This window comes from Mastigoproctus giganteus, chromosome 5 (genome assembly GCF_048544385.1).
Source record: "Mastigoproctus giganteus isolate SK-2022 chromosome 5, ASM4854438v1, whole genome shotgun sequence".
In the NCBI taxonomy this organism is placed as follows: Eukaryota; Metazoa; Arthropoda; class Arachnida; order Uropygi; family Thelyphonidae; genus Mastigoproctus; species Mastigoproctus giganteus.
In genome coordinates, this window is record NC_143579.1 from 58,380,249 (window position 1) to 58,404,736 (window position 24,488).

Here is a 24,488-nt window from a genome sequence, read left to right on the forward strand (position 1 = left end):
TTTATGATGGCATTGAGTGAAATTCGTAGATCTGATTGTCATGGAGTAACTCCCCAACATTTGCTATACATGGCAATTAAAATTATGCGAATGTGTACCACAGAAAATTTCATTTAAATCTACAAATGCTTGCATTTAAATCTACAGATGAAACCCATGAAGTGGTTGCACAAGATTTATACCACGTATATGATTCTGAAGAACAATTAGCAAGTATGCAAAATAAAATTCATAGAATGTAGTAATAGTGGCATGTGATGCAAGAAAGCAAGTGTATGAATTTATGCAGCATCAGCCAAAAAAAAAAAAAAAAAAAAAGTCAGTGACTGAAACTGCAGGACTTCCATACATTCTACCATTATTGAAAGGAAAACCATACATGATTACTACAAATATAGATTTGGTTGATGGATCGGTAAACAGTGCAATCGGTACTTTAGTATATTTTGAATTTCAGGACGCCGAAACAGTTAAACAAGTATGGATGAAATTTCCTGAGTCAAAAATAGGACATATTCAATCTCGTTATAAACAATATGTGAAAGATAAACATTTACCTAGTCAATCCATACCTATTATAAAATGATCAACTATGATCCCATTCAAGAACAATAGGAAATTAACATGTAGACGTATACAACTTCCTTTAGTATGTGCCTGTGCTTTGACTATATATAAATCTCAAGGAGGGACCTTCGAGAAAGTTGTACATAATTATAAGAAAGATCATCAACAGCAACTTGTATACGTGGTGTTATCTCGAGTGACCTCATTGCAAGGTTTATATATTACAAATCCCCACAACAATTTCACATTTCGCCAGGGCAAAGCTACTAGTAATATAGAAATTCATGCTGAACTAGATCGCTTGAAAAATAATAAGCTATCGTCTCTACAGGATGAACTGCAAGATTTAATACAAAGTGGTATATCTATATCGTCAATGAACGTACAAAGTTTACGGGACCATGTTCAAGATATCGAAACAGACACAATCTTACAGCAATCCAAAATATTGATATTAAGTGAAAAGTGGTTGGATAATGATAAACATATATTACTTAAACCATTCCAATGTGTGACTCAATTTAAAAGGTCAGATGTTCGGTAGTGATGGTGTTGCGATATATCAACTTGAAGGTTCAACTATCATCAGTACCCCACATATCTTTGCACAACATAATAGCGACAGTGGTATCAGATGAAATTGGAGACATTTGTGGATCTTTGTGAAAATTCAATAGTGAATCTATTTTCATCGTTGCCATATACATCACTCCAGGGATGTTGTTAGATATAATTCAAAAATTCATAAACAAGAATTTGATGCCGTATTCCATTGAAGGTGCAAAATTATTGGAAGAGCCAATGAATCGTATACCTATAGTTCTCACCAGTGATTTCAATCTAGAATAAATTCTGAGGCTGGAAAGAAGTTTTGTAAATTTATGAAAGATGTCTTCAATTTAGATAGTAAGTCAAATATTTTAGTAAATACTACACATAATGGAACAACAATCGATGGAGTATTCACTCAGGAATCATTTGAGTGTCAAAATTATATATCTTATTTCAGTTACCATACACCAATAATTTTAGTGTTATTAGGAAGGCCTCCGTAGCCGAGTGGTCAGGAGCAGGAGTGCAGTGGCACACGCTCTTTGAGTAGATCGGGGTTCAAGCCCCTGACTGCTAAATACGATCGATCTGCCAACCCGCACTGGACCAGCGTGGCAGATTATGGTCCATTTCCCTCAGCATGAATTGTTGAAGAGGCTTCCATCCTGCAGTGGGTTGATAATGGCTGCAATTTACTTTTTTTACTTTTATAATATACACTGTGCTGCCATTTTATTAGGTACATCTACCTAGTAGCGTGTTGAGCCTCCTTTAGCCTTCAAAACAGTCTGAATTTGTCTAGGCATGGATTAAACAAGATGCTAAAAACGTTGTGCAGGAATGGAGTACCATGCAAACATGAGTGTGCCACGCAGTTCCTTGAGATTCGACGGAGGTGTAGGCCTGCAGCGAACAGCCCTTTCCAGCTCATCCCAAAGATGTTCAATAGGATTGAGATCCGTGAAGCAAAAAAAAGTCATTATCATGTTCCTGGAACCATTCCATAGTGATTCGAGCTTTGTGCACCGGCGCATTATCCTGCTGGAAGTAACCATCTGACTGAGGATAAACTGTCAATGTGAACGGATGCATTTGGTCAGCAATGATGTTTAGGTACGATGTGGCATTTAGACGTGAATCTATGGGTATCAATGAACCCAACGTGTGCCAAGAAAACATTCCCCACACCATAACACTGCTCCCACCACCTTGCACAGTAGTCGTCAAGACATGACAGGTCCTTGGATTCATGTTGTTTTCACCAAATTCTGAGCCTTCCATCAACATGATGCACCAGGAACTTCAACTCGTCAGACCAAGCAACTGTTTTCCAATCCTTGATATTCCACTGAGCATTCGCTTCCAGAAGAGGCTGGTTTCGTCAATGTTAAAAACCTGCTGGGGAAGATAACCCTCCTAATCAACAAGCTCTTGAAATTCAATTTTAAAGGTCTCAGCTGCTTTTTTATCAGCACTGGATGCCTCCCCATGCCTTTCAACACTTTTGATATTCACCCTTTTTTTTGAAGCGCTCGAGCCAGTCTCTGCTGGCTTTAAAGTCTTCAAAGCGCACAGCACTGCCACTGGCTGATGGAGCTTTAAGTTTCAGATCGTCATAGATCTGAAACAATCGTATGAGTAATGTTCCACGCACCACGCGTTGAACAATAATGTTGTTGAACATCACAAAAGATGCTAATTGCCGACCGGGCTAGCCGAGTGGGTAAAGTACCTGCCCGGCAACCCAAAGGTCGCGGGTTCGATTCCCGCCTCGGGCTTGGATCAAAGTACTGCAAAAACCTTGGGAGGTGCAATATGGCCACTGAAGCCGATGCGCCAACAACTACCAAATTAAAAAAAAAAAAAAAAAAAAAAAAAAAAGATGCTAATTGGTTGAGAACAATCGTATTAGTGATGTTCCGTGCAACATGCGCCTGAAAATTTTCATCCATGTATCATTCCAGCTATGTCAGAAAGCCATCAGTACCTGCAAATATCATTGTTCCTTAAAATAAACGATCATATGGAAGGTATATGGTTCCTGAGAATATTGGATGTCGATGTCATCGTATGTCGAGGCCCACTGTATAATACTCTGGATGGGACATTCTACAAACAACTAGCTATTATTAAGCAGCTATCAGTTGGGGTGATATATACCTATATCTAAGGCCTGACACAGCCGAGTGGTCAGGAGTGTGAGTGCAGTAGCACACACTCTTTGAGTGGACCTGGAGTTTAAGCCCATAACTGCTAAATACGATTAACATTTATATTTATTTATTGTAAACTCCACTGACCTGGGGGTCGTGCCGGAGTATAAACAAGAACATTTATTTATTCCCATCTTAAAGTTATCAGATATCACTATAATATGTATAATGTCAGACTGACTAAAAAGCAAATTAAAAAAGTACACAAGGACTTTGTAATTAGTAGTATAAACAAAACAGCCAATAACTACAGGATTATCTGTAAAATATAATACTGTAGTCTTAAAAGATTCTAAAAATATAAACTAAAATCAGCATTGTGCTTTATCAAGAAATTATTGGCAATGCATAAAATATTAGGCAATAAAAACATTACAATACAAATTTTTCATTTATATATTAATGTAGTGTTTGACCAACGTTGCAACAAATATCATCATTTGCTAAATTGAAGTAAAAAATTTTGGAATGATATTCTCTCTTTTTCCTTATTTTACAACTATGTTTTTAATGGATTCAAAGTTTCTGTCCAAAGTAGGAGTATAGTCATAGCCTGAAGTAGTCCATGTAGATTAACAGAAATTGATAGTAGAATAAAATTAAAAAATCTTTAATAAATAATTAATAAATTAATTAATAAATCTACTAGAAAATCATCTCACCTTGCTAATTTTCACCATCTTTAACTCCTTCTGCAGCCTTTTTAAGGTTGCATCATCATGGCCTCCACCAACTTTTGTTACAGTACACCATTTCTTTGTATGTTCATCTAAGCAACCCATAAGAAAAATAGACATCATTCCTCCTAGAAAATATACAAAAACACAGAACAAAATTAAAAATAATTACAGGCAACCACTCAAAAATCAACCTACTTTATTTCAACTCTTACAAAATTACTTTTTAAAAATTAGAATACACCAAACATGTACATAAACCTGTGTGGCAGATCTAGGCAATTCCTTGCGACTGCAAAATCAATATCATCAAAACTGCCAGCTATAGTGCCTTCCCCCCCCAAAGAAGACTGTCTATGTGTATCAAGTCTCAAACCTAGAAAACCTCAACAAAATAAATCACCTCTTCCCTAAAAGATCAACTTATAAAAGTAGCAATAACTCAGCTGGTAGAATAAAACATAGATCATGTAGTGTTTAATATTACACAGATCAACAAGTATTTCTCTTTTTCACTGGAAAATATACATGTAGACTAGACAGATCTTCAGACACCCATTCCAAATCTGTTTTTGTTTTTCCTTTAGTATGTCTAGTTTTTGTGATAAGACCAATTACATGAACATGATGACACTGATTATACTACCTATTCACAGCCAACCTACCTGAATATAATCATTATTGTTTATATTAAGATTTATGTAATTATTTGAATATCTATATCCTTGTCATAATTTAATTATCTGATTATAAATTTTTTCTGGTAAGATTCAGTATATTACTGGAACATTCATCATTATGCATCAAAAGTGTAAAAAATCACCCCAACAAATTTTGTTATGTGTGCAGCTACTGACTGCTTCCCAATTAAATCACATAGGCAAACAATCACGATAGACAGTCAGAAAAGTTATCAGTTATACTTTAACTGCCTCTAGGTGGCCAAAATAAGGTGTGGGTACCACATGTTATTTGTACAGCTTGTTTGAATGGATTACATAATTGGTTCAATAAAGGGATAAAGGCAATGCTGTTTGCCATACCCATAATATGGAAGGAGTCGAAAGGGCTTGATAATGATTGCTACTTTTGTAACATGAATGTAACTGGATTCTTGGTGGGGAATAAGCACCAGATTGTTTATCCAAACCTGGATCAGTAATTAAAATCTTCACAATGACAGTATGCCAATTATGGTAACTTTAGAGCATGGAGACTAGATTCTTCAGAAAACAAAATGGAATGTGATGAAGGTGCAACTGGGAGAGACCTGAGAACGTCAACCAATCCCAAATACACACCTCACAGATATTGGAGCTGGAACAGTTTACCCAATATGAGTAGAATGACATCATTAGAGATTTAGACCCTCTCCAAACCGGGCTTCTTGCCTCAAGGCTAGAGCAGAAACACTTGGTTAAGAAGAACATTAAAGTGTCTCATTATCAAAAATGAAACCAAGTTTTGGTGACAATCTTTACACTAAATGGTTTGCCCTGCTACTGCCATGACATCAATATAGTTTTTAGGGAACTGTCACAAGTACATATTACATCCAAATAGCACTGTGACTCCTAACAGAAAAGTTCGAAAGCTGTTCTCTTGCATAATGGGAACTTAAAACCATCCATTCCCATTGCCCATTACGTTCATTTAAAGGAGATATACTATATCTCCTTAGAATGAAGACATTATCTCAAAAAAATTCAATAAAACACCCAATGGAATATCTGTGGTAACCTCAAACTCACTGGTATGTTAATAGGCATGCAAGGAAGATTCATAAAAGATTGTTATTTCCCGAGTTGCAAGGACATCTACTCCAAACCATTACATCAGACATGACCGGCTTCAGAAAAGCACGTATGAGCCAGGAAGAAGTAGTGTGCATTATGTTCCCTTAGCGGATCCAGTGAAAATTTTCCTTCTGCTTCTCCACATTAAACTATCTGATGAAGTGCCTCGTTGATCTGATGAAAAGTGAAAGTGATGGGTAAGATGCATTTGAGGAGTTCATTACTTAAGTTAGAAATTTCAGTCAATGTCATGAAAGTGAAAGCGAGAATCTTTGGGGAGGCCTCAAATCAGAGAGCTTCTGCAGAATGAAAGCTTTGAAAAATGCCTCAGTGCATATTAGAACTAAAAGCTAAAAGCATAGCAGGCTTTCAAATGGCTCTATGGAAACATTTTGGATAACCACAGGCCTCCTGCATAAAAAGACAGAGTTCAGAAACTACTTACTGCATGTAAAAAAATAGAATGTCATATATCACTGAACCTTCATTTCGTGCATTTGCATTAGACTTCTTTTGCAAAAACAGAGAAAACAATTCCAATCATAGAAAAAGCATTACAAAGGTTTCTGCTAATGAATGTACGTTAGCAGACTACTGATGGATTGTATCACAACATTCAAGAAAAAGCGTACCAAGGTATACAACATTTTTAAATTGTACTTTTTTTTGTTTTAGAATAGTGTACTATATTATTTTACCTATGTACATAAAGTGTATTAGATTTAAACTGTAATAGTGATAAAAATGTAATTGTAACCATCTCACGTTTTGTAATGAAATTGTCTTAACTTGTACTGATATTATCAGCAGTTGTATTATGTAAACTGCACAAACTGTGAAAACCATGAACATATTTGAAATCAGCACACAAAGCTGGCTTAGAAGTGTGTTTACGTCTTTGATGAGATAAAAAAATTTATTTTGTTGACCAGCATTAAATATAGTGAAGCCTATTTCAATAGTGTCAGTGAAATTTCAAAATAAACTCTTAACTGCTGCTTTAAATAAATGAAGTAATCTTTTTCTTAAAAAAATGAGCCAGATACTTTGCTTTTCATTTATAGTTAACAATAAACTAGAAATGAAAATCAAAGTGTCTGGCTCAGTTTAGCTGCCAAACTAAATGAGTATTTTGCATCTACATTCACACATGAGAAGTTATTCAAGGAGGAGAGGGCCAGATGTTTATCAAAATCTAACAGGGAGTTAAATCATTTTGTAATAACTGAGAGTAAAGTGGAGGAGAAATTGTTGAAGTTAAACATAATGAAGGCACCCGGGGTGGATGGGATCTATCCAATTATATTAAAGGAGGTGGCAAAGGAAGTAAACAAACCCTTACCCATAATTATGAGAGCATCCTTGGACTCGGGGGAGGTTCCCACGGTTTGGAGATGTGCAAATGTATCCCCAATTCACAAAGGGGGATCAAAGAGTGACTTGAGTAATTACAGACCAGTTAGTTTAACTTCCATTCGGGGGAAAATAATGGAGTCACTGGTTAAAGAAGCATTGCAGGATCATCTAGACAAGACTGCAGTAATAATTCAGACACAGCATGGGTTTGTTAAGGGGAAGTCTTGTCTGACCAATTTGATTGGATACTATGACATGGTCACAAAGGAAATGGATGCAAAATATAATTTTGATATTATATACTTGGATTTCAGGAAAGCTTTTGATACTGTGGCACATGGAAAACTACTGTACAAATTGGAGCAGTATGACATTAAGGGCAAGTTGCTACAATGGATAAAAGGATGGTTGAGTTGGAGATGACAGAGATGGTTTTGGTTGGTTTTGATTTTATTGGCGCATTAGCTACTAAGGCTATAATGCGCCAGATGACAGAGAGTGGTAATCAATGGACACCTGCTCTTCGTGGACTAATGTTATTAGTGGTGTCCTCCAGGGTTCAGTGTTGGGCCCATTGTTGTTTTGTATATTTATCAATGATATTGATGAAGGTGTATCAGGTTTAATGTGCAAGTTTCCAGATGATACGAAGGTTGGCAGGGTTGTGTAATGACACTAATGATAGTACACTACTGCAACAGGATCTGGAAAAGTTGGGCAGAAATTTTCCTTTAGCCAGTGGGTAGTTGATTGCTGGAACAAAGTTCCATCTGTCATTGTGAAAGTTGATAACTTAATTAAATTCAAGGCAGAACTAGACAAACATTTGGAACAAATGGATGAGTGAAATGGGAAGGGTGTTTTTTTTTTTTTTTTTTGGCTGATGCTGTATAAGCTTGCTTTCTTGCATCATTGAAATGTAGCCTAACTACTTTAGGCTACATTTCAAATTTGATTAAACTCCTCCATTTACATTTCAACTCCTCTGTGGGGTTCTTCTTTTTTGTCAATAGTAAGGAGACTGAGTAATCCTAGTGTAGTACTCCACACATGTGACAGAACAATTTTCAAATGAGAGTAGCCGTAGATGCATGCATCCACCTAACAAATTACAACTAGATAGTTTTGTAATACTATTTCTATTAGGTGGGTGTTTGCATCTATAGCTACTGTCTTTAGGAACTTGTTCAACATTGCACATACTTCCTTGCTGCCTGAAAAACTTCTCACAGAAGACTCAAAATATAGCCTCTAAATGTTTTTAGTAACTGAGAGTGCTGGGAAAGATTTCATGTACTTTAGAAGAAGTTTGTCAATAATTTAAAAATTTATTTAATCTGAGTAAAGTGTCTCCTTTCATGATTACTGCAATAAATACACCGACCCATATATATGATAAAATCTTTAATAAAATAAAATAAAAATTATATATATATATATGATAAAACTGTATATTTAACATCACATATACTACACTAATAAAATGATAAAACTACAAAGTTAAAAATGATAAAAACATACAAGGTTCAAGTTAAAAATTTCTGGAACTGGCTGCATGGAGCACTAACCACATGCAGCATAGCAGTGCAATGTTAGATGCAGCTGGATTAATTCATTGTGAGCTAGTGTGGGCAAACATTACACCAATAGGACATGTTCTTTTGTGTAATTTGTTTGAAGTTGTTGTTGTTATTTAGTTTTTAGGAGCATTAGCAACTAAGGCCATATTGCTCTGGGAATATGTGGTGGTCATTTCATGACCTTTCTGCATCCTCCATATCTGTTTGAAGTGTGTTTCTACTGAGTGTGTCTTGCAACTTTTGTAGCCGAGTAAGATGGCAAACATTAAGGAACAGCGAATTTGTATCAAATTTTGTCATAAACTTATGTTGCAGACTTATGAAATGCTTAAACAAGCATTTAGTGATGATGATGTGGGTAGAACACAAAATTTTCAATGGTATTTGTGTTTCCAAGACAGCCAAACTTTGGTTGAGGATTTTGAGAGCTCAGATCATCCATCATTAAGTCGAACTAATGAAAATGTTGAGAAAGTGCATCAAGTTATCCATGGGGGCAGTGTATGATACTGATGACATTCTCAGCCTATCAGTACATGCCTTTTAATTGAAAATTTAAGGTGGATTGCTGCAAAATTTGTGTCCATTTGATGAGTGACAAACAGAAACAGAACCAGCTTTCTGATGCAGGGACCTACAAGCACAGGCTGGAAAGAGCAGAAACTTCCTTTTCAAGGTCATAAAAGCTGGGTTTATGGTATGATTCAGAAACAAAGCAGCAGTTCACCCAGTGGAAAAGCCCTTAATCTCCATGCCCACAAGATGCAAAGCAGGTCAGATCAAATGCCAAGCTTCTGCTTCACAACAATTCGCCAATCCACATGGCTTTGCTGGTTCAGCAGTTTTTAGCCAAAAACTAAATGGTGATGGCCCTACACCCTCCCTATTCTCCAGACCTGGTCCCCAGTTACTTCTTCCTATTCTCCAAAATGAAAATCCAATTAAAAAGATAAAGATTCAAAACATCATGGAGATTAAACCTGAATTGCAGAAAGTGATGGACAGCATCACAAAAGAGGAATTCCAGAGATGCTTCAAATGGTGGGAGAAGCATTCGGATCAATGTATAACCCTGTAGGGGATTACTTTGAATGGGACAATGCCAACATGTAAACATAAGTCTATATTAATTTTATTATCCCAGTCGGGAAACTTTTGGCTCAAATCTTTATACATAAATATTATGGGTTTAAAATTAATAACAATGACAAAGCTTTCAAAGATGACTGCCTCCTTTGTCAACAGTATATACAATTTTACAGTCACCGCACATCTTTAAACAACACCAATAGGATCACAACTCAGTATGTGTTACAGGAGCATGGGAATTATCCTCCACATGTACATGGAGAATAGGAATGATCCAGGAGCAATCTGAGCAGAACCATTCTTCCCATCCACCTATCACAGTCTCAAACAGGGGATGAATATGGATTCCCCTATGTCTATTACTGGTGTTATGTTCTGAATAACAAATTTGTAAGCTCTTGAGCCATTGCTGGTACTGATACCTGTGCGAATGATCAATAATAATTGCACCACCTAGAGAAATTTGACGATCATCATCCCAAAAGTGCTCAGCCACAGCAGATTTCCCATAATCAGAGGACTCTACTGCTTTTATATGATCTTTAAACTTATGCACTGACTCCCCTACATAACTCTCCCCACAGTCCAGAAATATGATCCTATATAGGTCCGCTTGTACCCTTAGTAAATACAGGATCTTTTACCCTTGACACAACCATGCGCATCCTCCAGTTACTTCTTCCTATTCTCCATATCTTCAAGATCCATTCTTTAAGCCTGGATCTTCTTCTTCCAGTCACATAGCTCCATAAGGAGCTGTTGTGGCCATCAACAAATTCCTCCAAATGCATCGATCGTGTGCTATATGAACAACATTGCAAAGTGTCATGCCCAGAAGTTCATCGATCGTGTGCTATATGAACAACATTGCAAAGTGTCATGTCCAGAAGTTCACGATCCCATCCTTCCACCTAGTTGCAGTTCTTCCTCTGCACCTCTTCCCCTCAGTTTTTCCATTATATTCTTCAACAGAAAGTTTTCCCTTCTTACTATATGACCAAAAAATTTGAGTTTTCTTTTGTTGATGCTATGAAGAAGAATTTTAGGCCTGCCAATTTTATTCAATACCCACTCGTTTGTTCTTCGATCCAAGTAAGAAATACGCAGTATTCTCCTGTAACACCACATTTCAAATGCCTCAATTTTCTTCCTGTCTGGTGTTTTTTAAGGATGTATTATGACTGTAAAAATCTTACTTCTTCCTATTCTCCATATTTCACAAATCCACTGTTCACAAAGGAGGTAGTCACCTTTGAAAGCTTCAGTGTTGTGTTAAACACTTTTAACTCTGTAATATTTATATATATTTATTTTTATTGCCTTTAATTTCATATTAAATATACTGTTTTATCCTGTATCTAGTTTTTATTTTATTAAAGATTTTGTCATATATATGGTTTAGTGTATTTACTGCAGTTATTATGAGTGGTTATTTTATCAATCCACAAGGCCTATTTGAAAAATGTCACCTCTGTGGAATGCAAACTTAACCAGAGTGGCATATTAACTAGAATTAATTCTTCAAGGTGTATTCTAAATAGAAATAAAGAGGTCACCTGAATATAGACTCCGCTAGAATATTTGTAAGAGCATTTTTTATATTTAATGATACTGGGGAGAGCTCCATGACATTCCCATATTTGTGATGTATGATATTTTTAACTGACATTTCATATATTATTATAATATGGATTTGTACTTATTTAAATGACTATGTTTTTTTTTTGTTTTCTATTGTTCTATAATACATTTATACAGATTATAAAATTATTGATAAGTATGGTTTTAAATTTGTTTGTTATTCAGCATGTGCATCCATTTCTTAAGCAATTTTCAGTATAATGTATATAGTTCATAAATAAATAATTTAAATTAAAACATTAATTGTAAATAACAAGAAGCTAAAATAAAACAACAATTAATTATAAGACAACAAACAGCACCCACATATGCACCTTCTGCAGGATTTCCATGTGCATTATGGTCAACATATTTACATTTTACAGCATATATGTAATAAGATATTAGTGCTCAGTTCCAATAATGAAGCAGAATGTCATTCTCAAGGCAAATTGCAAATAAATAAATGCCTGGACTGTGATGGGAAAGTTACGGACTCAATTTTTTTACTGAATAATCAAATCTACAAATAAAAATCCTGAAATTAGTAAGTCTACTCTGTAAAAATAAATACACACTTACCATTTATATTAAATAAGTTAAATATCCTAATTGCTTTGATGAAATTTTAGGGATTATGTAATCAATCAATGTGCAAGTGGTATTTCTCCAGTGTGAAAAACTACAGCAAGAGGGGTAGACATGGGTTAACAGAAAGTATTTAGTATTGCCATTCCGGCATTATCCACTGTTGTTTTTTTTCTCTCTCTCTCTTTTTGTCTCAAGCGTGCAATATATATTGCATAAATATATCAGAAGTGATAAAGACATGATAAAGTCATTTCCGTAGCTTGGACATTTCTGACATATGATATTAGGACTGCAATAACTAACTCATTGTGTATTGTATATACTCCATACAAACATAAAATTGGTATTTTATTTATACATTACATAACTAGAAAAAGACAGGTCAGTTGCAGAAGCATATATATTCATGGACCAATCTACATACACTGCAGGATTAAAAAATCAAAATATTTCAAAAGAGGGGAAACCTCACACCTCTACCTGAGATCACCTAACAACAGTACTACATGAAAAGGCCTTTATGGAATTCATCTAGACATGAAGCCCTTTTCATTCAGGGCAGTATTAAGTATTGAGATTATATCTGTAATCTCAAAACTTAACAATACTATGCACAATATCTACATCTACATAAATGTGTTGCACAAATGATAAAAAATGACTAATCTTTTTAATTCCTACTCAGTGACTTATAATTGCTTTTTACAAAATCCAAGATATCCATACTGCGATCACTCAATGGTGCATTCATCTTACTAGGCATTCAATCTGCATGAATAATGTCATGAGTAATGCTTGAAACTATGAAGTTTATGACCTAATTGGACGTTTTGGACAGTTCTATGCTACCTACACTGTGAAAGTACTCTAGAAATGGGTATGTCATTATCAGCGCAAAAGTGCACAGCATATAAGACTGCTTTGTGGATAATGACATTGAAAAGTTTCACGCTCAAATCCTAAACCTCAACCATACCAAACAAATGTGGAACAAATTGGATCACTGGATTAAACTACAGCCAAATGACCTTTTCTAAACTGGCTCTGTTAATTGCTTTCTAAGATAAATAGAGGCAAATTTTGGCCAACATCTACTATAAGTTGGAAGGAAATATATCCAAGAGAGCTGCTGAGACTGTCACACAGGCCCTGTTATATATATTAGATTTTTGAATTAAAAGTCATTTGTCACAACTACCTGTGTGTATATGTCCAAATATGTTTAGTCATATAATGTATAACCAAATTAGAGCAACTTAAACAACAGATAAAATGGAAATCTACAGACATTTTTATAAGAAAACCAACATCATATTGAATAAAAAGTTTGCCAATTATAAACGTAAACTACAAAATATAACTATAATATATTTTGTAGGATATAAGAATCAAAAAAAAAAAAGATAATTTTTTAAACAATAACTATTAAATTTAAATTTTAAGTACTTAATTTAATTTCTTGAGAGAAAGATCTATGTGGAAAATAACTAACTTTAACAGATTAAATGATGCTGCACTCTACGTAAATTTTTTATAATCATAAAAATGATTTAATTTATTGGAATAAGCTGGAATAAAAAAACAGAAAACAATCCAGGTCAATTTTGATGAAGTTTCGAAATCTTTGTATATATCATTGTCATGTCTAGAGAAAGGAAAAAATAAGGTGATCGTAAGAAATGGTTATATCAAACACCACACTATTTTTTGGAATGTTTTTGGTAAAACATTTTTCCCAGCTTATTTCAATAAACTTGATCATTTTTATGCCTTTAAAGAGTTTACATAGGGGGCGCCATGTTGTTTAATCTAATATTAGTTTAGGTACTTGCTACCCTATGCAAAAACAATTCCATTGTAAATACACAGGTACATTAGAAATAGCTTTGTTCAACAATAAATAAATATCCACTTATTGCAAGTTAATCAGCAGTTTAAATCTCAGGCTAGCTGGTGTGTCATCTAGCTAAAATTTTTAATACCTTTTACTTAATTCATTATAAAACATTAAGAATTCCAAAATAATCATTAATATAAACAAAAGTTAACATAATAGATGCTATAAGAGTTGGCACGATTCCTGTATAACAGTTATGCAGAAATTATAGAAACTATAATTTTCTGTGCTGACAATATATTACAATTATAGGGGTTAGCATTAGCATTAGCATTAGAAGAGGCATATGATGCCAGAAAGCAAGCTTATTCAGCATCAGCCAAAAAAAAAAAAAAACACACACACACACACACACCACTCCCATTTCACCCCTCCGTTCGTTCGAAATACCTGTCCAGTTGAGCTTTAAATTTGTTTAGGCTATCAACTTCAACAACAAGTGATGGAAGTCGGTTCCACCAACCAACCACCCGCTGGCCAAAGGCAAATTTCCGCACATCTATCCGACATCCGTCCTTCCTAAATTTGAATTTATGACCTCTGAGCTGATTATTCTGAGCAAGATGAAGAATCCCATTGGCATTGAGCATGCTCAAACCATTCAAAGCCTTATACACCTCTATCAGATCACCTCTCCGGTGCCTAGTCTCCAGACTCTGTAATTTGCAAAACTTAAGCCTTTCTTCGTAAGAGCAACCCTTTGTTCCATTCACTAATCTTGTTGCCCTTCTCTGTACCCGTTCCAGCAGCTCCACATCCTTCCTGAAATGAGGCCTCCAGACCTGTATACAGTACTCAAGATGTGGCCTAAACATTGCCTTATACAAGGGAATAATCACCTCCTTATCCCTGCTAGAAAAATTCCTGTATATCATTGACAAGACACCATGAGCTACTCTTGCAGCTCGTCTGCACTGCTCAGAGAACTTCATATCTGCCTGCACAATTATCCCCAGGTCCTTTTCATTCTCCACCACTGTCAGTGTAGTACCGCAGAGTTGATACGTTGCTCTGGGGTTACTGTTTCCCATATGTAGTACTTTACATTTGTCAATGTTAAACTTCATTTGCCACCTCTCAGCCCATCTGTTCAACCTTTCCAGATCCTGTTGCAGCAGCATAGCGTCAGTAGTGTCCTTAACAACCCTGCCAACCTTTGTATCATCTGCAAACTTGGACATTAAACTTGATATCCCATCATCAATATCATTCATAAACACCGAAAACAACAACGGACCCAACACTGAACCCTGAGGAACTCCACTAATAACATTAGTCCACGTTGAGCAGTGTCCATTGATTACCACTCTCTGTCTTCTGCCACTCAACCATCCCCTTATCCATAGCAGCAATTTCCCTCCAATGCCACACTGCTCCAATTTGTGCAGCAGTCTTCCATGTGCAACAGTATCAAAAGCCTTTCTAAGATCCAAATATATAATATCAAAGTTATTCCCTGCATCCAGTTCTTTTGTGACTACATCATAGTATCCAATCAAATTGGTCAGGCAGGTTGCCGAGAAATAAATTTTCCTGGATAATCTGCCAAATGAAAGAACTCATAAATGTGACAAAAACAAATTTCTTGTTGTCCCATATAGCCAAGTGCAAACTTCACATGAGACAAAGTGGAATTAACTGAGACTTAAGAGATTAGATTCTGATTAATCCACCTCTGAATAATTGGGCATCCACTATTTAAAATAAGTTAATTATTCACTAGTGTAAAACCTTCAAGGTAATCCAAATCTTAAGTTTTAAATTGCAATATTATAAAGTACAATACTCAATTTTGGTGCTATACTCATAAAACAGCTTAAAGTTCAGATGTTTTAATAGTAAGATAAATAATTTGACTGACTTGTATTGTATTGTAATAATCAAGATCACATGGTTAAAAAGTTTTCAATGTAGTGTTGTTAGCATCCTAAAATATAATAGCTTATAACATATTATAAGCTATTATATTTTAATATTTTTATATTTTTAATGAATTACTACAAATTATTATCCATTGCCATCCATTACTAGAATGTGAAAACAAAAACATGGTTACTGGTATGTATTTATTAATTCAATATCAAATATTGGATTAATGACTCCCTGATCTAGAGGTTGAATTAGAGACATTGTGTTTGGGAGCAAGTAGACCACTTCAATGCTTTCAGTGTTGAACTCATGGGGTTCTGGGTGGCCAGGGGCATTGTCCAATATCAAAAGGACTTTAAAAGACTGTCCCTTACTGGCAAGGTACTTCGTGACTTCAGGGACAAAGCATCGACGGAATCAATCCAGAAAAAGGATTCTCGTTGTCCAGACCTTCTTGTTGTTCAACCAAAAGACTGGCAGCTAGTGTTTATATTTTCCCTTCAAGGCTCGGGGGTTAGCAGCTTTATAGATAAGGGCAGTCCTGATCATAAACCCGACTGCATTTGAACAAAACAGTAGAGTTAGCCTATCCCTTCCTACCTTAAATCCTGGTGCCTCGCTTGCTTCTCTTTCTTACTAATAAATGTCCTTTGTGGCATTTTTTTCCAGAATAGGGCACTTTTGTCTGCATTAAAAACCTGTTCAGGCAGATATCCTTTCTCCTCGATGATTTTCTTAATGGCGTCTGGGAACTCGTCTGCTGCCTCTTGGTCGGCAGAAGCTGCTTCTGTTATCTTGACATTTTTTAAGCCAAACCTCTTTCTAAAATTATCAAACCATCCTTTGCTGGCATTAAATTCTCCAGCTTTAGATCCTTCACCTTCCTTTTGCTTTAAGTTGTCATATAATGACCACTTTTTCTCGAATCATATTAGAGTCTATAGGTATGCCCTTCTTATAGCAATCCTGCACCTACAAAAAAGCTGCATTTTCAATACGAGATAAAAAGGTATTTTGCAAAAAGTGCAAGGTTTTCACGCCTGCTAGCATAGCTGCAGTGACAGCTTCACGAATTTCCTTTTCTTTTTTTACGATGGTCCTTACGCTGGATTCATTTATCTTGAAATGGGGAGCAACCACAGCTGCAGACCTCAATCTATGGTATGTATCAAGCAATTTCAACTTTTTCTTGTAATGTCATGACTTTTCTCTGCTTCTTGGAAGCACTTTCAGCATCACTAGTGACACTTCATATGGGTCCCATGGTGTTATTCAAAGTTTATGGTATTGCACTAAACACAATAAAAAATATGCAAGAACCGTGAGAGATCACTTTTTACTGTGATATGCAATTTACTGGAGAGGCAAACCGCTCACGCAGAGATGATTAGCATCACACGGCATTTTAAGCGGATACTTGCAACACTTGAGCTCATTGCAATAGCAACAGGAGGTGGCGACAAAATTATTACAGTAGTACAATATGTACTACAGTTAATTTTATGCAGTTATGATTTAATACTGCACCTTTAAGTTTGTTTACATTTCTCTCGACTGTGTATGGTGCCATGTACAGTCTGTAAGTGTTTGTGTATGTAAGTTTTGATAAATTTCAACTTTTTATAATAGGCTACCCATTTTTAAAACAGGATACAATTATTAGGTTGTTAATTCATCTCATACTAGTTCATCTGCAAGTTTTTTCAAATTGTCGCAAATCTCCAAAAAATTTTCCAATATATTTATTGAAAAAAAATCTGTGTTTTTTTTTTTTTATTTATTGAAAAAAAAAATTAATTGGACCCGCGCAGTTCAAACTCGTGTTGTTCAAGAGGTCAACTGTACTTAAAAAAAAAAAAATCACACGATTGATTTATTATAATTTTTTACAAGCATGTCTTTATTTTAAATAAAATACACTGGCAGGATTATTATAATTTTTTATCACAAAAATTAGGTTGATAAAATTTTGAACTATGCTTAAAAACTAAATCATACAAGCAATTAACAAGATTTCTGGCACTAGTGTTCTCCATAAAATTATATTACATTTCTATTTCTGTACATCACAGTCAACCATAATATGCTTTGTGATTGACAATTTTCTTGTCCCCTAGTGTATATATGTTCTCCTAAACACGAGTACTAAAGGCATGTGGTAATGATCTTTTATCATTGGTAAAACCTAATATAATTCAAGCAGCAGGAAAAAAAACATACTGCAGGTAGAAAATAAATCCACAATTTTTTTTTTTTCCATGTCTTAAAAAATGGAGTATATGACATGGCTTATTCAGACCATGGAGGAAATACAGTAATGGAGAAATATTCAAGGAATTATGGTACTTATACATTTAATTATTTTCACATTGAATACATTATTTTTTTTTCCTTGTAAATATTAACTATAATTTAATTTACCTTTATGTCCAGTACCAAAATAAGCTCCCAAAACTACAAGATCTGCAGAATCTGCCATGGCTCCTTTCTTAAGATAATCTTTTTTCATTTTCAACCAGTGTCTCTTCCCAGGTTCATATATGCTCTAAATATGTAAAAAAAAAAAAAAAAAAAAAATATATATATATATATATATATATATATATATATATATATATAAGAAAAGGAATAGGTAGTAGTAGAGGCATGTGATGCAAGAAAGCAAGCTTATGTAGAATCAGCCAAAAAAAAAAAAAAAAAAAAAAATTCACACATGCATTCGCTCTAAAAGTTTGTCCAATTCCTCCTTGAATTTATTTAAGCTATCAATTTCCACAACAACCCGCTGGCTAAAGGCAAATTCACACACATCTATTCTACAACTGCCTTTCCTCAATTTGAATTTATGCCCCCTCAGGTTCATAATCTGAGCAAGAGGAAGAATCCCATCAGAATTGAGCCTGCTCAACCCATTAAAGCCTTATACACCTCAATCAGCTCAGATCACCTTGCAGGTGCCTAGTCTCCAGATGCTGCAATATGCCTTTCTTGGTAAGAGGACCCCTTCGTTTCCCTCACCAATCTTGTTGCTCTTCCCCTATGACCATGATGAATATTAGTTTAATGATAAAAATAATGGAAAGAAAAGGAAATAGAAGATTGAAGAGAAAAATAAATAAAGGAGTAAGGAAATGACATCAATCAAAGTATAAAAAAAATAAATTACATAAATACTCAAAAAAGAATGTCACATAACTTACAACCCTGTGTGTCTTCTTCAAGTGTCAACCATCAAGACTGTAGGTAAAGATGGCAATATTGTGTCTCTGTTTTGGATGCAAAATACATGCCAAAAAGGTGAGGTCAAAACAAAAGTAAAAAAAATAAATTTGGATTAAATTTAATGAAATTCATAATAAGTATGTTAAAGCCAAAACAGATATAGAAAGGGGGGGGGGGGATATTATGAAGAAGGCATGAGGCATGCTGTTGATACTACTGAGATTGCATAAGCACTACTGAGAAAGCTGCATCAGTTTAAACTGTAAACTTTAAAGTAGTGTAAACTTTAAACTAACATACCTTCCACATAATATTTCCCTCCTTTTCAGCATCCATGTTGGCTTTAACATACTTATTGTGGATTTCAATAAATTTAATCTAAATTTGCTCCAAAATTTTATTTTTCTACTTCCGTTTTGACCTCACCTTTTTGCTTTACATTCAAAACAGAGACAATATTGCCATCTTTACCTACAGTCTCGATGGTTGACACCTGAAGAAGGCATCACAGTTTGTAAATTATGCGACAATATTCTTTTCTAGAGTATTTGTATAATTTTTATATGCTTTGATTTATTTCATTTCCTTACTACTTCTTTATTTCTTTTTCTATTTCTCTTTACTCATCTATTTCACTTTTTCTCCATTACTTTTATCATTAAACATATACATATATATATATACAAGGTGTTTCAAAAATACACGGCATAACTTCAGGAATGAGTTCCTCATATGTAGACAATAAAAATATTTTATATCAACATAGTTCCAGAAATGTTGGTTTCCAAGTTTTGAAGGTCTGTCTATGACATTCACATCACCTTATAGTAATTGTTCAAAATATCCACCTTCTGCCTGAATACAGGCCTCACATCGACGTCTCATGGACTCGCAAACACAATGCCAAATTCCTGGCATGTTTCGTATTGTCTCACAACCTGCCACAATTCGATTGCGAAGAGTTTCCACATCAGCTACCAGAGTTGAATACACCAATGACTTTAAATGGCCCCACAAGAATAAATCTAATGGGTTTAAATCAGTGAGCATGGAGGCCAGGCAGCTGGTCCACCTCTACCTCTCCACTGACCAGGAAACCTTTGATTCAGGTAATTGCAGGCTAGGTAGCTGAAATGTGCAGGAGCGTCATCGTGCATGAAGCGTGCTTGTTGACGAATGATCAGTGGCATGTCGTCCAAGAAATCAGGCACGTTGTTTTCCAGAAAGTTTCTGTACGCCTGCCCTGTGAGTTTGTTTGGAAGTACATGGGGCCCAAATAACTTATCACCAAAAACACCAGCCCAGATGTTGAGGGTGAACCACTGTTGATGATGTGATGTGATGGAAGAAATTGCATGTGGGTTTTCCTCAGCCTATACATGCTGATTGTGAAAGTTTTGGATTCTGTCTTGTGTGAATTATGCTTCATCTGTGAATATCACTAAGGCAGGAAAGTGAGTTGTACTACACTGCTGCAAGAACCACTGGCAGAACATTACTCGTGCAGAGTAATCTGCTGGTGACAAGGCCTGTACCCGTTGCAGATGGTAAGGATACAGTTGGTGTTCTTGCAACACTCTCCAAATAGTCAAATGTTGAACAGCCAGTTGCATTTCTATTCTGCATGTGCTGATTCCAGGAGTGGCATACACAAAATCCAAAATCTCCTCCTCTACTTCAGGAGTCGTAGATCTTGGTCGTCCTCTGTCGGCAGCACAAGGTGTAAAGGTCCCATGTTCACAAAAGCAGCAATGGATACCTTCAAGCGTTTTCCTGTCTGGACATCTTCGCCCTGGGAACCTTTCGTGGTACAAACAACGAGACTCCAGAGCATTGTCGTCCACCAAACCGTACATAAAGCATATACCCGCTTGCTCCTGATTTGAGTATATGGTCAGAATGGAAAACCACCAGATTCTGTCAGTACCTTGTGATGAAGGAAATCACCTGCGGGAGATAAGACATTCCGGTTAATAACTCAGGAACCAAGCATTTCCGGAACTATGTTGATATAAAATTTTTTTTTGTCTACATATGAGGAACTCATTCCTGAAGTTATGCCGTGTATTTTTGAGACACTCTGTATACATATATATATATAATATTAAATATAATGTTAGTATACAGTAATTATAAAAATTAGATTAGAAAGGTTATGCTGATGCTGAATAGGGTCTTCTTCAGTGTTTCTCAGCAAGAAGTCAAAACTTACCAGTAAGTGGACCAATTCAATAAGCAAAATCCTATGATCTTGGGTCAGCTTTAGGATGTGAAAAGTATGAATCAGGAACTGGCTTAATGCAGCAATTCAAAGATCAACATACAGACACTGTAAAGCTGTGACTGATGAATCACAGAGCAAATCTAGCTACTGCTAATGAACTGATTTCAAACTGTGACTTCACTGTAAGTAGTCAATGTTTACCAGACATTTCAACTGCCTTATTTTTTTTTATTTTTTTTGCATTAATGTGGACAGCAACAATAAAAAGAAACCACTCATCATATACAAATCCGCAGTGCCTCATTATTTTAATGGAAATATATTGTTTTTACTGGGCTTCCCATTACATATTTCAATAAAAACAGACAAATATAATTTAAATACATATTCAAATAAATTTCTAGTAGAATTTAATCACAATATAGTTATAAAACAAATAAAACTACTGTTGATGCTTAACAACTGTAGAATGTGTGTGTGTGTGTTATTATGGGTGTTTAATGGCGCATAAGCTACACTGGCTATAGTGCGCCTAACAACTATAGAGCACACTGTGTTAGTTAGTTAGTTATTTGGTTTTTAGGAGCATTAGCAACTAAGGCCATATTGCTCTGGGATATGCGGTGGTCATTCCCCGACCTTTCCGCATCCTCCGTATTTGGTGGTGACGGGCTCGAACCCCGGTCTAATCAAGAAGTGTGTGTGCTACGCGCTGCTGCTCCTTCCCACCTGGCTACGGAGGCGCCAACACACTGCGTTCTGCAGAAAGATGTTAACTGTAGTGAAATTAGTGTTTTCTCTAATAAACAGTATTCCAAAGATTCAACTACTTAGACTAAGGTTTCAACTACTTAGACTACTGCTAGCTTTAAATGCCATTACCAATGATTGTTAATAAAGCACCTACTTCTGAATCCAGACAAAGGCTCACAACCAAGAATAATATGAAGATGGCCACTGGGTTCATGCAGAATAAATGCTTGTGACAGGGCAAGGCATTTATCTACAGAGCAAAACTGTTTATGGGAAGCTGGTTTTGTTTTGATTGAAAACGAAGATAACTTTTGATGATATGGGTACAGAAGACTAGTGGCATGAAGCTATCACCATGACTTCATGCCACAGCCAGTGCTGCATTGAAGGACCATTGTACTGTAGATGATGATTTATTTGTAAGCCTATATTAACAGATGCTCTGCTGAGATTCTAGAATGAAACAATGGGTCCTATGAATGGTAATGAAAATAAATTGTAACGAGTCAGAGAAAATGATATTTTGGCTGCAGGAGATATGTACACTAAGAATAGTTAGTGTTTTTTTTAAGACATGTATGCTAAGAATGGTCAAGCAGATGAAATGGATTTTTTTGTAAACTTGATTGTAAGATGTGGTGAAAAGAAAAAAACAATGTAATTCAGATGAATAATTAATTAAGAATAGGCATCCCGCTTTGGCAAAAGCAAACGCACCTCCATCAACACTAGGAGACAAGTATAATAATAATAATAAATTTGAATGATAATAAAATTAATAATAATAATAAAAAAAATAAACATCGTGAAAGTTGCTCCAGCAGACGTACCTTCCCTAAGGTCAGATTGACAGCTAAGGCAGATAATGGCTCCATCTAGTGTCACTCTCAAGAACTTCCATTACCACTGGACATAAGACAAAGCTAAACAGGACCACCTCCATAGATGGATGATATCGAAGAGAAACAATAATCATACTGCATCAAGTGGGGTGCAGAATAAAGTCGCTCGCATTCAGGCCTTAGGCAGAGAGGTCAGCTTGTAAAGTCAGAGACAGTCTCCCGAGAAAGACATTGGAGCAGTCTCCCATAAGGCTACCACAAGAGAAGGGCAAGATCCTAACAAGTGGAAATGCTTCCAGCGCAACTGCACTAGTTACCACACAGGAAGGAAGAAAATGCCAACGCATGAAGTGGAGCATTGAAATGAATACTTACATCATGCAAGAATACAATGAAATAACCAAGCTAGAGACCAATATGACAAAGTGCAAGTTGAGACTACATACCAAGTGGTTGGAACGATTCCCGGATATTCAGGTCACCGTACAGTGAATAGCAGACTAGAGAAGGACCATTGTCACAAAGAACCTGATAGCTCCTGTAATCTTGAAAAAAATCAAGCAGGACTTGAGCAATCAACTACAAAGAATATGGAAAACATGGAACCAGAGGAGGAAGAGCAAGAAGAGACAACCCAGAGCAGCTAAAGCGGAAAGAGATGAAGTCATGATATCCAGAACAGAAGACGAGTGAAAGAAAGACCTAACAGAATTTGAAGGAATGGACCCCACAAAGACCCATGTGACCAAAGCATGAGACCCAATAGAATCCTGCAAAGTGACAGACCACCTCAATCAGTAAATAATGCCACATTACCTCAACAACAATGGTGCAACACTAGAGGCCATCCACACAGCCATATACTGTGCTACCATAGCAGCCACTAGGATTAATGAAAGAGAAACAAGAGATGAGAACAGAAGAACCGAAAAAAGTAGGAACTGCTAGCATGGGAAAGAAGACTTCGGCAGAAGATAGAAGAATTAAGAATCAAGATAAGCCAATTGACCAGTACCAACAGGATAATAGGTATAAGAAGTTCCTTGAAAATGTGAAGAGCATCCTCAAAACAGACAGCGTCCACAGCAAACATGAGACCAAAAATCAGAGAATAGGAGAATACTTGGATACACTGAAGCATACCTTCCTCACACTCAGCAAGAGACTACACCGATATAAACAGCTCCCAGAGGAAAATAAACAACCGAATCTTCAATGAGAACCAAAGGGCCTTCTACAGGGGTGATGGAAAAGATGGAAATGGACCACCTGAGAACTAGAATGGAAGAAAACCAAGGCGGTACAAAAGATAAGAGAGGGGGAGATTCAGGATGAAGATGTAAAATAGTTGATCAGAAACTCCCACAACTAGTGAGTACAAGTACAAGAAGCTCACTTGCACAAATAAGCACATGGCAGAGCAGTTAACCCAAAGGATAAGGCACTCGGAGACTATCTTGAAGGTTTTCTTGAAAGGTTTCTCTTTCAAGAAACCTTTCAAGATTTCTTGAAAGAAATCAATCTGAAGCCAAGATACAAGAAACATATAGCCAAGACCAAGAGGGTTCTTGAAGTTATCGCAGACATTCTCTCAGATATGCCAGACAAGTTGTACTTACTACCTGGGAGTCTAAAATGCT

General features: G+C 35.9%; 1 protein-coding gene across 1 annotated transcript in view; it reads right to left on the reverse strand.

Annotated features, from left to right (window-relative positions):
* Positions 1 to 24,488, reverse strand: part of DNAlig3 (DNA ligase 3) — a 305,218-nt gene that overhangs the window by 108,718 nt on the left and 172,012 nt on the right. Inside the window, exons 16-17 of the mRNA XM_090374562.1 lie at positions 18,229 to 18,352; positions 3,995 to 4,137 (exon numbers count right to left, since the gene is read on the reverse strand). Of these exons, the coding sequence (XP_090230688.1) occupies positions 3,995 to 4,137; positions 18,229 to 18,352 (267 nt within the window). The remainder of the gene's footprint in view (positions 1 to 3,994; positions 4,138 to 18,228; positions 18,353 to 24,488) is intronic.